This window comes from Vanellus vanellus (assembly GCF_965231255.1).
Source record: "Vanellus vanellus genome assembly, chromosome: 3".
In the NCBI taxonomy this organism is placed as follows: domain Eukaryota; kingdom Metazoa; phylum Chordata; class Aves; order Charadriiformes; family Charadriidae; genus Vanellus; species Vanellus vanellus.
In genome coordinates this window covers 25,011,515-25,027,439 of record NC_138907.1, presented here as the reverse complement: position 1 = coordinate 25,027,439, position 15,925 = coordinate 25,011,515, and the positions used below count along the sequence as shown (strand labels likewise).

General features: G+C 41.7%; 1 protein-coding gene across 1 annotated transcript in view; it reads right to left on the bottom strand.

Annotated features, from left to right (window-relative positions):
• Positions 1-15,925, bottom strand: part of USH2A (usherin) — a gene marked incomplete at its 3' end in the record, with an annotated part of 409,152 nt that overhangs the window by 214,536 nt on the left and 178,691 nt on the right. Inside the window, exon 31 of the mRNA XM_082480510.1 lies at positions 13,931-14,092. Coding sequence (XP_082336636.1) covers positions 13,931-14,092 — 162 coding nt within the window. The remainder of the gene's footprint in view (positions 1-13,930; positions 14,093-15,925) is intronic.

The window sequence follows — 15,925 nt, the reverse complement described above, 5'->3', positions numbered from 1 at the left end:
CAGAACAGAACCCACCACTTTGCTTTACTAGTTTCAGGCAAACCACAGTTACCAGACATACTGCTGCAAAGAAGATTCCACAAAAAGTATTTCAGGCTACGAGCACAACATGCCCAAGAAAGCATATTCTAGTTCTTATAAATCTAAGGAGACCTCTCAATGTTTAATAGCTAACAGCGGTCACCATGTGACTGCTGCTCACAAAGAGAAACTGTATCACTTGATAGGGCCCTATGAAGTTCTCATTAATGAAAGCCAAAAGGCAGAGACAGATTACACCCTTCAGAAATTACAGAGGAAGGCAGACAAGCTGCACAAGATTGGACCAGTTTGCCCAAGAGAGGTTCACACAGGCAACTTTACAACAAACTGATCTCAGAAAGCGGGAAAACAAGAATCTAACTGCAGTGGTGATGTCTTAGAGACCTGTAAATCCACATGATGGTGCAGAACACCTCCAAGATAATAATGTGTGGCTAGTAAGCTGTGCCATTTGACAAAAAAACAAACAAACAAAAAAACCAACCACAAAACACAACCACAGCTAGTAAGATGTGCCATTTGACAAAAAAACAAAACAAAACAAAAAAAAAACACACAAAAAAGTCATATTTAACTGTTTCAAATTGAGCTTACTTGATTTAAATCTGTCCTCCTCAGTATACACTGTCTTTTGAAGAGATGTCAACATCTTTAAGTCTGCTGACCAATCTAGACATCTGTGAAGGAAAAAATGAACTAGAAGCCTATATATGTCTAATTCTGACAACTAATTTTGAAGTAAAATCACAGGACAAAATAATCTGGGAGTTTTACGTTTTTTAGTGGTTTTAATTCTTGTCATGGAATTTAGACAAGACTTAAAATCTATGTTTTTCTTCTCTTTGTTTAAAAAACAGAGTGCAGAGCCAGAATATTTCCTACACTGCCAGAAGGAAAAGGAGAATAAAAGAACTCTTCCTGTTCTACAGCTATTAGCTCTGAAGAAGCTATTTGCTCCAGTTTGTGTTGGTACATATAGAAGATTGGGACATACCAAGCACTCTTATTTTATATTTTGTGTTGCATTTTAATTTTTAGAAAGCAGTACTCAAGCAACCTGAGAGCTCAGCACTTCCAGCAGGGTTAGCGTGAGTTCTCTCCTGGCTTGCTGTGTTACCCAAATCTGATCAAAGGACAAGGACTCCAGAAGCTTGTCCAGCTGTGGTTTTATAATGACACCATTAGGTTTTGCTCTATAATCAAGGTCCCTAAAAGTCTGTGTAGCTTCAGGCTTAATATCTGTGACAAGGTTAACTGAAATCTGCAGCAAGGATAACTACTTTAGCAGATTGTATCAGCAGGAAATATTTAAACACTATTTAAAAGGATTTTAAATAAGCAGATTTTATTTAACACTGCACTAATGCACTGCAATAGGAAATGATACAACAGAGCTGCTACAAATAAACATAATGCTTTTACCCTTACCCCACCCTCCCTCCCTCCTAAATTCCCCAGATTTGTATTATTAAGTCCAATGAGTGCACCAGATCTTTCTGTCTGAAGCTGAAATACAGGAATGCCAGACTCAGACAGCCCATTTGCCCTTTGGTTTTGCGCCTGCTGAATCTGCATTCTGGGGCTGTGGAATTAATTACGATAGTACCGGTCACTAGCAATGTCAGTGTTGCCAGTTCAGGTGTATCAAATGTGCTTTCTCTTCTGCCTACAACTTCTAGAGGAAGGCAGCTTCTCCTGTAAGACTGGTGTACTCTGCCCTCTAGTGCTAGGTGCACCAATATGTATTTACTTAAATGCATACTCAGGCCAGCGTAAAGCCAGAAGCAGCAGGCGTTCTTTATATGCCATACTGGAAAACATGTTATTTCCTGTATGCCTTATCTGCTGGATACGTTGCTAAACCCAATATGAGGGGTGGGCGTGGAACGGTAGCATGGTATTGCAAGACCCTAAAATAAGAAAGAGACACAGGGGCATATCTCATTGGGTACCATGTAAGACATTTCAGATAAGCAATTCTAACTGCAAAGAGATGAAGACTAACTTTCCATTGCTCTCACAATGGTGTTAAACAAGTCTCTGCTTCACAAAAAAATGAGGAATTGTGACATCCAGAGTTATAATATACATAAATCTAGCACTACCACCATATTGAATAGCAAACTCCTCTTCCCAAAACACCCTAGTGAAATGACAGACTGGGTTCATTTGGTATTTATATGTAGTTCACTGCAACCTGGAAGATGGGCAATAAACTCAAATCAGAGGACAACAGAATTTTTCTATTGTTCGTCCTTTAAGGCAAAAGCTGCCTGTCCTCTTTAAACAGGACCTAGAACAAAGGAACACAAATCCTTAGGGTTGGAAACTGGTGTTTTTCAAACATAGCTATAACTAAAAACTGTATGAAAAGAAACCGTGAGAACTACATCTCAAACCTAGCATAATAAGCGTTTTCTTAGTTGTCGTGGTTTGGCCTCAGCCAGCAACAAAGAACCCCGCAGCCACTCGCTCGACTCCCACAGCCGTGGGAAAAATCAGCAGAAAAGGGCAAAACTCGTGGGTTGAAATATTATAATTTAACAGAACAGACAAAGGGAAGAAGAAAGAAAAACAATAACACCGGTAAAGGAATATAAGAACGCGATTACAGTACCGCCGCGCAGCGCACCGACCGGACCCGCACCACCGCAGCCCGCCCCCGAGTGGCGACTGACTCCCGCTCCCCGGCTAGTGCCTCTTATAGCTGGGCATAGGTCACGTGGGATGGAATGCTTGCCTCCCCTGCCGGCTCCTTGGGGAAATTAACCCCATCCTTGCCGGAACCAGGACATTATCCACCCCTTATTCCATACCATCTATGTCATGCCCAGATCTTTCAGTTCCCATAGTCTATGAGCCATCCCTTAAAAATGTCCATTAAGCTCACATAGTCCATGACGGTAGGCTCTATCGGTGAGAACAGTCTCTCAGGGCATAGAAGATGATGTGTAGTGCTGAACTGCTGGGTGCTGTATTTGAAGCTCGTGACTGGGGAACCCAATGCAGTCCATGCCCACGGTCCACAGGTTGAAGATGTCGATCTCAAGGAGATTGCTGGGCGCCAGCTGCTGAGGCTGGTATACTTGATGCAGTCCATGCCCGCAGTCCGCAGATTGAAGATGTTGATCTTAAGGAAAATTGCTGGGCGCCAGATACTGAGATCAGTTCTTATTACATCATCACGCACTTTACTCAGTCTCATCAAAGTTCATCTGTCATTGATTTGGGTGATTCTTCTGTAGTACCATTGATAGCAATGATAATGATAACATACACCAGCAAGGTTATTTAACATTTAACATCATAAAATTCTTCATTGGCTATTCTCACCCAAAATCAAATCCCCATGAGGTACACATCAGACCTCCCCGTCCTCTCACATCACCCACCAAGTGCACCCGAGTCCTTGTGCAAAAGCAATCCCACGGATGGGTTTGCCTTTGCCTGAGGCAGGGCTAACCCAGACTGTCTTTCCTAACATATTCTTCATATGCACTACAGGGACTTTATCCCCTTCTACTGTACGTGGAAGTTTTGATTGGGCAGGGCCAGCTTGATTGGCAGATCCCCTAGTGTTAACTAACCAGGTGGCTTTTGCTAAATGGGTATCCCACTGTTTGAAGATCCCACCCCCCATGGCTCTCAGGGTAGTCTTTAGCAGTCCATTATATCGTTCTATCTTACCCGAGGCTGGTGCGTGATAAGGAATGTGATATACCCACTCAATGCCATGCTCTTTGGCCCAGGTGTCTATGAGGCTGTTTTGGAAGTGAGTTCTGTTGTCCGACTCAATTCTTTCTGGGGTGCCATGTCGCCATAAGATTTGCTTTTCAAGGCCCAGGATAGTGTTATGGGCAGTGGCATGGGGCACAGGGTATGTCTCCAGCCATCCAGTGGTTGCTTCCACCATTGTGAGCACGTGGCGCTTGCCTTGGCGAGTTTGTGGGAGTGTGATATAATCAATCTACCAGGCCTCCCCATATTTATATTTTAGCCATCGTCCTCCATACCAAAGAGGCTTTAACCGCTTGGCTTGCTTAATGGCAGCACACGTTTCACATTCGTGGATAACCTGTGCAATAGTGTCCATGGTCAAGTCCACCCCTCGGTCACGAGCCCATCTATATGTCGCATCTCTTCCTTGATGGCCTGAGGCATCGTGGGCCCACCGAGCTATGAATAGTTCACCTTTACGTTGCCAGTCCAGATCCACCTCAGCCACTTCAATTTTAGCAGCCTGATCTACCTGCTGGTTGTTTTGGTGTTCCTCAGTGGCCCGATTCTTGGGGATGTGGGCATCTACATGACGTACTTTCACAACCAGATTCTCAATCCGGGCAGCAATATCTTGCCACAGTTCAGCAGCCCAGATGGGCTTACCTCTGCGCTGCCAGTTGTTCTGCTTCCACTGCTGTAACCACTCCCACAGAGCATTTGACACCATCCATGAATCAGTATAGAGGTAAAGTACCGGCCATTTCTCTCGCTCAGCAATGTCCAAAGCCAGCTGGATGGCTTTTACCTCTGCAAACTGACTCGACTCACCTTGTCCTTCAGTGGGTTCTGCAACTCATCGTGTTGGACTCCACACAGCAGCCTTCCACTTTCGATGCTTTGCCACAATACGGCAGGACCCATCGGTGAACAGGGCATGTTTCTTCTCATTTTCTGGCAGTTCATTATATGGTGGGGCCTCTTCTGCACGCGTCACCTCTTCCTCTAGTGATATTCCGAAATCTTTGCCTTCTGGCCAGTCCATGATCACTTCCAGTATTCCTGGACGACCAGGGTTTCCCATTCGAGTTCGCTGTGTGATCAGTGCAATCCACTTACTCCACGTAGCATCAGTTGCATGATGTGTGGCAGGGACCCTTTCTTTGAACATCCAGCCCACCACTGGCAGTCGAGGTGCTAAGAGGAGCTGTGCTTCAGTGCCAGCCACCTCCGAAGCAGCTTGAACCCCCTCGTATGATGCCAATATCTCCTTTTCCGTTGGGGTATAGCGGGCTTCGGATCCTCTGTATCCCCAACTCCAGAACCCCAGGGGTCGACCTCGAGTCTCCCCTGGTGCTTTTTGCCAGAGGCTCCAGGTAGGGCCATTCTCCCCAGCTGCAGTGTAGAGCACATTTTTAACATCTTGTCCCACCCTGACTGGCCCCAGGGCTACTGCATGAACTATTTCCTGCTTAATTTGTTCGAAAGCTTGTTGTTGCTCAGGACCCCACTTAAAATCACTCTTTTTCCACGTCACTTGATATAGAGGGCTCACAATCAAACTGTAATTTGGAATATGCATCCTCCAAAAACCCACAACACCTAAGAAAGCTTGTGTTTCCTTTTTACTAGTCGGTGGGGACATAGCTGCTATTTTGTTGATCACATCCATTGGGATCTGACAGCGTCCATCTTGCCATTTTATTCCTAAAAATTGGATCTCCTGTGCAGGTCCCTTAACCTTACTTCGTTTTATGGCAAAGCCAGCTTTCAGAAGGATTTGAACTATTTTATTCCCTTTCTCAAAAACTTCTTCTGCTGTGTCGCCCCATACAATGATGTCATCAATGTACTGCAAATGTTCTGGAGCTTCACCTTTTTCCAGTGTGGTCTGGATCAGTCCATGACAAATGGTGGGGCTGTGTTTCCACCCCTGGAGCAGTCGATTCCAGGTGTACTGGATGCCCTTCCAAGTGAAAGCAAACTGTGGCCTGCACTCTGCCGCCAAAGGGATTGAGAAGAATGCATTGGTGATATCAATCGTTGCATACCACTTGGCTGTCTTCGACTCCAGTTCATATTGAAGCTCTAGCATGTCTGGCACAGCAGCGCTCAGCGGTGGTGTGACTTCATTCAGGCCACGATAATCCACTGTTAGCCTCCACTCTCCATTAGATTTTTGTACTGGCCATATGGGACTATTAAAGGGTGAGCGAGTCTTGCTAATCACTCCTTGAGTCTCTAGTTGACGAATCAACTTATGGATGGGAATCACAGAGTCTCGGTTAGTACGATATTGCCGTCGATGCACCGTTGTGGTAGCAATCGGCACCTGTTGTTCTTTGACCCTCAACAACCCTACCACAGAGGGGTCCTCTGAGAGACCAGGCAAGGTGGATAACTGTTCAATTTCTTCGGTCTCCAAGGCAGCTATGCCAAAAGCCCACTGGTATCCTTTTGGGTCCTTGAAGTATCCTCTCCTGAGATAGTCTATGCCAAGAATGCATGGAGCCTCTGGGCCAGTCACAATGGGATGCTTTTGCCACTCATTTCCAGTTAGGCTTACTTCAGCTTCCAGTACAGTCAACTCTTGGGATCCCCCTGTCACTCCAGAAATACAAATGGGTTCTGCTCCTCTGTAATTTGATGGTATTAAGGTGCATTGTGCACCAGTGTCCGCCAGAGCCTTATACTCCTGTGGCTCAGATGTGCCAGGCCATCGAATCCACACAGTCCAATAAACCTGGTTGTCCCTTTCCCCCACCTGGCTGGAGGCAGGGCCCCTCTAATCCTGATCATAGTATACATTACTCACTTGTTGCAAAAATGATTTGGAAGTCCCTTCAAGAGGATCGGAGGTAAGATCAGGCCTTCCATGCTGTCTGGGGAACTGTCTGCTGGAAACAGGAGCTGCACTTTTCCTGGAGGGATCCCCTTTTGTGTTTGTTCTTCCTTGCAGCTCACGTACCCATGTCCGTAGGGTTGAGGTAGGTTGTCCATCCCACCTCCTCATGTCCTCTCCATGGTCACACAGGTAAAACCACAGGGTGCCTCGTGCTGTGTACCCCCTATACTCTCCCTCTTGAGTAGGGAAATGCCTGCTCCTAATAGCTGAGATGCTGGCCTGTACAGGTGGGGAGTAGGACATACTCTCTTCAAGTTGCTGGACCTTCTGAGACAGTTTCTCCACAGCTGAAACGAGGGGAGAAGATAGGCTTTCTTCATATTGATGGAGTCATCCAGCCACCTCATCCACTGTTGGTCCCTCTTCACCTCTCCATTTCATCACTGCCAAGGAGTTGGCATATGATGATGGTGCGCTCCGTACAAACTTCCGCCATATGGGCCTTGTGCACTGGACTTCATCAGGATCTGTGGGTAACTGCGCGCTATCTGGGTCGAAGTAAATCATCTCTCGTATGGCTAATTCCCTCAGGTACTGGATACCTTTTTCCATGGTGGTCCACTTGCTTGGATGACATACAACATCTTCACTGAAAGGATACCTTTCCCTTACACCTGACAGGAGTCGTCTCCAGAGGCCGAGGGCTTGTGTCTTTTTCCCAATTGCCTTGTCAATGCCCGACTCCCTAGACAGGGATCCCAGCTGCTTAGCTTCCCTGCCCTCTAATTCCAAGCTACTGGCCCTGTTATCCCAGCATCAGAGCAGGCAGGTGACAATGTGCTCACCAGGAAGTTGACTGAAATCTTTTCGCATATCTCGCAGCTCACTCAGGGATAGGGATTGGGTGATTATCTCTGGTTCTGTCTCTTCCTCCTGTTCCTTTGATGGCCCTGGTTCATCATCATCCTTTACTATGCGAACTGATTTCTTGGTGTATTTCTTCTTCTGTATAGGAGCAACTGATACTGGCACAGGTTGGTTTTCTGGTTCAGCTGCAGTGCCTGCCACTGGGGTTTGAGTGGCTGCATTGCCTGTCACCAGGGTTTGAGTAGCCACAGTGCCTGCCACCAGGGTTGGAGTAGCCTCATTGTCTGTCACCAGGGTTTGAGTAGCCACAGTGCCTGCCACGGGGGTTGGAGTAGCCTCATTGTCTGCTGGTCTGGCTTTCCCCTCTTTCCCCTGAGGGTCCTGCATAGTACTGAGCAGTGTTTGGTAGATACTGGCCAGGGCCCAACACAGTGCCATAAGTTGTGCCTCTCTGGAATAGCCACAGCATTTTCCTTTCAAATATTCTATTACTTTATCAGGGTCCTGTAGTTGTTCAAGGGTGAAGTCCCAAACCATTGGAGGTGAGAAGTTCTCTAGATACCTGCCCATGTTCTCCCACATCCCATGCCACCCCTGACTATCTGGCCTTGGGACTCACAGGCAAAATTGAAGCTTCTACTTTGAAATGTGGAGATTTCTTAATGGGATTCTTTTTTCATATTTTTAAATTTAGGCCTACTACCACCTATCTGAGTGGTAGTCTTAAACAGTTGTTTTACCCTAAACAAGACTTGAAAAACATTCAGGAGACATAGCAATAGGAACACGCTGGTTTGAGCGTCCCAAGGATATTAAAAATTCTCAAGAGGTGTTATACCTGGACCAAAGGAGAAAAAGGAGGCAAAAGAGCTGGGGAAAGTATCTCCCCCTGTTTCTCCCATAGATTGGGTGTGATTATTGATAACTTCTGAGAGACGGTAACCAAGGTATGGACAGGACAGCAATACTGCATAGGAACCCCAACAAAGCCACTTGAATAGTGATGTTACCATATCATAAGCTGATATTGCACAGGACAGCAAAATGATAGTCCTGATCCCTCTCCCCGAGATAACAAACAGCATCACAGGGAGTACATACAGCATATAAGAATTTACATAACACAGCCATGTAAACAAACGAAGCAACATTGTAACCGGCGACTATTTAACTAATAGGAGAAATGCATATAAGAAATCCGTTTTAAGAAGCTCTGGTCAGATCTGTCATTATTGCAACCCTTCGTGCCCCACGTTGGGCGCCACAAAGGACTGTCATGGTTTGGCCTCAGCCAGCAACAAAGAACCACGAAGCTGCTCGCTCGACTCCCACAGCCGTGGGAAAAATCAGCAGAAAAGGGCAAAACTCGTGGGATGGAATGCTTGCCTCCCCTGCCGGCTCCTTGGGGAAATTAACCCCATCCTTGCCGGAACCAGGACATTAGTGATTCAGCTTCTTGCAGTGATACATCTTACTGCAATTATCCTCTACATATAATTCTGTGGATTTTCTTGTTCAAATGTTTCACTTGGCAATTAGTACAATATTGATATTATGATGGATTTTGCTTTTATTATCATGATCTATCATCTAAAACAAGCACTAGTAGTCATAAGGATAAAAATGACAAAAACCTGTCAATTTTTCACTAAAATGTAATAACTGCATAGCTGTGCATAGTGTGTATTGTAATTGCTACTGGTTTACAGCAACATTAAAAAAATACAGGTACTAATCTGGGGTTCTCCCATTTTTTAAGTTCAGATATGCTAAGCCCTGTTTATGCACATGTCAAACATCTGCCTCTTCCTCACAGGAAAACAAGGCTCCCGTTCTATACTGGTTTTGTAGGATCAGCTTTTCCACACTCAAGTCAAATAAGAATTAGAATAAGCCAAAGCTTAGTTCACGCTTTTAGACAAAATTATGAAGGTAGCTCTTTCTCACCTTTTCCAAGTCTCTCCTTAATATTTTGCCCAGGAATCTGGTACAAAGCAGTCTGTCACAGTTTTTTTTAAACTCTTGGGCATGTAATTTAGGATAACTCTATAATCGTTTAACTTAGTTGAGGATCTGTCCTTGTAACATAGTTGACCGTATCTCTTTCCTGAAAAAATGGAAGCACTTCTTTTTGGTTGGCAGAGAAAAATAAGTTTCATACAGCTGAGTCTTAATAAGAATATCTTCCTTTTAAAGATTCATGATGAGAACCATTAGATTCTGCTAGGGAAATTATATGAACACAATTTGTTAACATTGTCAAGTACCTAGCGCTGCAGAAAATGTAGACGTACATCCTCAACGCCAAGCCCTGTGCAAAGATAGATTTATACATTTTGTTTTATAAAGATATCTAAAAACTCATTTCATGTTAGGTAATGAACACCTCTTCTTAGTCCATCAAACACTCAGCATTTAAAAATAGAGGAATATTTTGCTCTAATCTTTTTTCTAAAGTTTTTCACAACAATAAGGTTTCCACCAAAACAAAACTTGGCACTTGGGTCACTTCTCATCATTACTGTCTCTGCTTATACTATACTTTTCTGCATTTATTAGACCACCTTTCTGCTGGTGGTATTGGTACCACCAGTTCAGGCCACTGCAGTCAAATATTTTTCAGTATAAAACTCACCCTGTTTTCTCTTTGATCTAAGGTAGGTGGTGAATTTTTGAGACTAATTTAGAGAAAAGAGAAAACAAGAACAAATACCTTGCCTAAATTTAAAAATAAGAAAAAAGAATCCCATTAAGAAATCTCCACATTTCAAAGTAGAAGCTTCAGTTTTGCCTGTGAGTTCTTGGATGGGTGAGAGAAGCATATTTTCCTCTACGCAGGAAAAATCAACTCAAATTTTCCTGAAATCAAAAGCCTTTGTAAGATCAGTGTGTATATGTTAAGAGTTTTGAAGATAACTGTACAAGCTGCTCCATCTCCTCACAGCTGCTAGTCATCTCTACAGAACAGTAAGGTATGCAGGTTTGGTGAGCAGAACCCTATTGCAATTGCTTTCCTGAGCTGCAGCTCTTGGTCTTGATTACAGGACCTTCTGCACTCTCACATAGAGGAACTGAAAGCACGAATACAGGGACATGGATTCACACAGCCTAAATTCCACTTGGGATCCTGGACTGAGTATTTGCCTCTTGGCTTGTCCCTACCCATTGGAGAGATTAGGCTTTCACTGGATTTCAGGATGTGAAATAGCACCCAGATTGCACGAGGAAGTAGGACCCGTAAGGCAAAAGCATAAAGGTTGAACGCAGAAAAATCACAGACAGTTAACAAAGGTGTAGCGGTACAGGGGCTGGCATTGTTTCAGTGCTTTATAACTCACAACACAGAAGCTGAATTTGTCAATATGGGGAAAATATTTAAAGGCACTAATGGATGATGGATGCCTAATGGGTCCCCCCTTTCAATGTGGTAAAGTGTGCATTTGCCATACGTGCTTTTAAAGGGTTTCCTTTTTAATTACAGCTCAACCCCTAGAGGAAACAAACACTTGAATTTCCATGAAAATCAATGAGTATTTCAAGCCCTCAACAACTGTCAAGATCAGAAACTAAGTTAACAATATATTTGCAATTATGCTGTTGAGAAAACATATCCCTCCTCAAGTTATGGATTAATTAATCTGGGGCTAAACTGATTGCACGTTTCATGTTCTGAAGTGAAAGTCAGTAAAGTACTAAATTTTAGACAGAATTGATGCCCTCCTAAAAAGAAAGGTTTTAAAAAACATTTCAATAGATACAGCACTTTAAAAAACACAGAGAGAATCTGTGACTTTCTGGTATAGACTATGGGTTAGGAGCTCAGTCCTACAGTTATTAAATTAAAAAAATCATTTTGGTGAATGAATAGGAAACATGTCAGAGACTGACCGTTGTCTCTCTGTTTAAAGTCAATAACATATTATGTTGAGGCAATGTCATCAACATGGCTAGCATAAATGCTGAAAGGAAAAGGATAATAATACGGGAAAAGCCAAATAGGTGGGAGAGAGACATGAGTAACACTGGAAAGTTAAAAGCTGCAACTTTTCACTGTAAAACAATAACCTTTGGGAAAAAAAGATTATGTTATAACTCTTTTACCTCTAGCCTGCAATGAAGAAAATCTTGGGCTCTGAAAGGAATCAAAAATGAGTGAAATTCAAGATACATGCAGATCTAAGCAAGATCTTGAATAAACCTGATTCAGAATGACTAGGATTTCTAGTGACCCAAATCCCAGTCTGCTGGCTCAGATCACCTCTTACCCCTCAGGGTGAGAAACCAGCAGCTAAATAAAATAGATCCAAAGTAAACAGACTGATCTCCACGCCATGTTCAGAACGGTAGCAAGAGTGGCTCTTGCGCGGCATTGCATAGGGCTACACAATCTGATTCACGAGCCTTCTCTTTTGAATAAGATTCTCTTTTCTCTTTATTTCTTATGTCTGCCTAAAAAATTAATTGAAATCAAAGTTAGGAAATTCTCAATAAGACCCAAAATATCAAAATTCCTAGAAAAATGTAGAAAACCATAAATAAATAATTTCTAAATAAAAGCAACAAGAGCTCCTCTAGGATGCTTGTGAACCAGATGACTTTTCCTTAGACGTTTTTAGGTGCATGTAATCTGATGTATCATTCAAGATTTAGAGGTAGAATATGAGGAATCAAGTCCCAACCCCTCTTAATTGATCCTTTTCTATATTTTGAAAGAACAATTACAAAAATTACTTGACTACATTTTCTATCAATAAGCATTCATTTTGAGTACGAGCCAGAAGACAACCACACATGAATCTAAAGCCAATAAAAAAAAAAAAAACAAACATTACAGTGAACATTTCCTCAAATGTTTTCCATTGCTTGTCAATTTATAACCAGGTTGCAGATGAGCACACCAGTAAAACTACCTGTGATGAACTTTCAGGAATAATTTTAATAAGATTGGAAGCACAACTATTTGCACTTCAAAATTCTTAAGAATAGCGTTATGGTATGGCAATAATAGATTAATGGAGATCTTGTAAAAAAGATAAATGGCACTACAAGAATACCAGAAAAAGGGGGGGGGGGGGGGGGGGGAAGGGGGAGAAATTAATTGAACCTATACTTTTGATAAATATTTATTTTTTTTCAGAAGAAAAATGCACACTAGTTTGAGCTGTCATTATGCTAACCTATATCCTATTTTTCATATTATTAGTAATACATAATGTGGTAGTTTATATTCAAAAATAAAACCTGAATGTATATACCTCATGTATTTATCCAGAAATACACTAAGGTTACTATGGTTACGAAAAATCCATTACCTTTGAATACAGAATGAAAAAGTTTGACTTAAAGCGTGCACTATTTATTATAGCGATCATCAACAGCCTTCAGGAGGTTCTCTAACTGGATTCATTTTTCAGTGTCAAAACTGACCCACCACACCAGTAGCTTATGGCCTGTGCAAGGCAAAGAAATTTGAACTATATGAATTTTTAAATATGTTTTATACTAACTCAAGATGCAGAAATGGCTTTGAATTTTAAGGCCTTACATTAAAAAGAAAGTAGGTTCTTGATACCCTTTTCCCCCTGAGTTGTCCGATATGGAATGCTTTACTTTTACTTGCACTAATACCACACAAAAATTCTGATGGGTCCAGAATAGTGCTCATGTTGTGCTGTGATACTTTTAGCTCAACAGTTTGGTTTTTATTTTGATTTTTGTTGCTCTTGTTTGAATAATCTCTGAACGAATACCTTGGATACTTCCTTAAGCTACACCAATTATATTAAAATAGGAAGTCAGATTGCTGCTTCACTGTACTGCCAAACAACAGTCATTTAGCTTCCATGTAATAGTTTAAGAGTACTGATATAACTTGTTTATTGACACATTGCATAAGAGTTATCAGAAGAACATGGATGATTAGTTTATGCTTGAATTAAACATGGGCTATTCAGGAAAGCAACACTGTGGCTCTCCAATTAAGGATATCTAAGGCAGACAGTAGGAAAAACTATTAAACCTGTATATCACATCTTGTCTTCAACAGCTTACGGTTTACTTGTTTCGAGAGTTGGATGCTATGAGATCAAAAAGTTATAAAACCATTAAAAAGATGACTCAGGACGTGTGAAAGAGGACAACACAGCACAAGATCTAGCTACACCACACAAACATTAATTTCTGAGTCCCAACAGAGTGTTCTATGAAAATTGAACCCATCGGGGTTCAAAACGCACCAGGCCAATTTTAAATTTATTTTTCTTTTCCTCTGAAGGAAGAAGGGGCCAGTCATATATGTGGTGCTTAGGGACATGGTCCGGTGGCGGTTTTCAGCAGTGTTAGGTTGATGGTTGAACTCGATCCTACAGGTCCTTTCCAACCTAGACGATGCTATGATTCTATGTAATTCATAGCAACTACGAGGTACCCATCCGACATGCTACCTGGCACAGAACTCACCTTTTACGACATATTTGGTTCCATTTCCAAAGTAAATTGGTACTCCGTTCATATATAAAGTGTATTGCATAATAACACCATTTGGTGTTTTTGGTGGACTCCAACTCATCATCAAGAACGTGGGAAAGGATATTGCTGTGGGTGGTTCCACATCTTCAGGGGCTGGTGAAAATGTATAAAATATTATGTTATTTCCACAAATAACAAATAATTTCAGTAAGCAGCTACTAGCAGAAGGATTTTTGGTAAAGTTGAAGTTTCAGAAGAGATTTTATGCTTGCAACATACCAGCATGTTGAGAATTCTTCTTTTACGTGTGAGGTTTCCTTGCCAAATAGAAACTTCAATGAAAGACAAGGATATACTCTTTGCTTTTTAGGAGAATAATTACACTTATATAACTTTATCTTTCCAGTTTGATAACACTGAGCAAGAGGAGGGGTACACGATGCTAGTACAGTCCTTTTTTAATACAAATTATTTTCTCTTCCCTCGTGCTTTTTATGCCTAACTACAAAGTGATCATTCTTTGTAATCACAAATGCAGATACTGTATTCTTAGGCACTACCCCTTATTTCAGACTTCTCAAAATTCAATACACTTAGCAATGTTTGTTTAGCCTAGATTTTATGTATATAATCTACTGGAAGTTGGCAATGGATGATAATTTAAAAGCTGAGTTCTCTCACCTTTCCAATGAGTTATATGCTAGAAGCACAAGCAATCCCACTGAATATCGCAAGGGGAGCAGAACTCGGGCCTTAGTCTGGGAGGAATATCTTGTAATTTACAAGCTCTGTGCTAGCAATTTAAAACAATAACTAGCAGTGGCTGGCAATGTGAAAACAATATAAAGTAATGAATGTTTCAATAGGGAAAGAGGGATAGCTGGAGGGTGTGATACGGCGTCTGTCTTCTGTATCATCAATTTATTGTTAGTAAGAGCATGCAACAAGAGCGTCCAAAAATAGAAACTCCAGACATCGACTTTTTGTTCAATTCTTCTGAGGGATAAAACACATGTTCCCCATGGCTTTATTTGATCTCTGAGAAAAAAAAAATAAAATCTATTCTTGCCTAAACCTTCCCAATATGACAGCACATCTGAAAACAGTGGATGTTTTTTCTCAAACACATATAAGAATTCCTGCTTTATCCACTAAGATGAGAAAGTAAGACATAAACAATTTATTTTTTTAATTACTACATTACACCAGAAAGAAATAAACAGTTCTGTATTTCATGTTTACGTCACAGGGTCCATTAACTGTGTGGCTGTCAGAGGCTACACGCATTCATGGATAACGCCACCAGACAAACTCAGTCAGTTTATTTAGAACTTCCAACAGGTGATAATTGGGGTTTGATTTGATTGGTGCTGTTGGCAGTCGCTAACACACGCACATCAAAATGCTGTTCCAGCAATGTTAGACTGCAATCTTCAGGACTGTCCTCATCAGGACAACACCTTGCGTGACTACCTCCTTCAGCAGCAGTTCAACACTCTAGCCTTCTTTTAATCATTATGGTTGTAATTCACATAACTTCATGCTAAAATTTTATTTGTTTTATTGGTGCTGTATTACTACCTAGTTTATATGAGAAGATTAAACAAAGAACTGTGTGAGGGAGGGAATTTTGAAAACTACTCCACACCATGGAAGATTAACTACTGTCCTATAAATACACGCCAAACTCTTCATTATTCTACTGGTGTAAATTTGGAGTAACTGATGATTTTAACTGGATTAACGTGGCCTTAGGATGATAGAACCAGCAGTGTACTTTATGTTTAATTGAGAATGGAGTTAGATATGTCACAAATATTTTAGGAGCATTTGCTCCAGTAATTGATGTGTATTACTTATCAGCCTACTCTCTAATGTCAGAAATGTCGTGTATTTTCTCTTTCTTCGTGCTCCTGTTCTTGATGTAAGCACCAAAAACTAATTTACACTCACAACCTGTAAGTTTGAGCACAGCAACATCTAAAA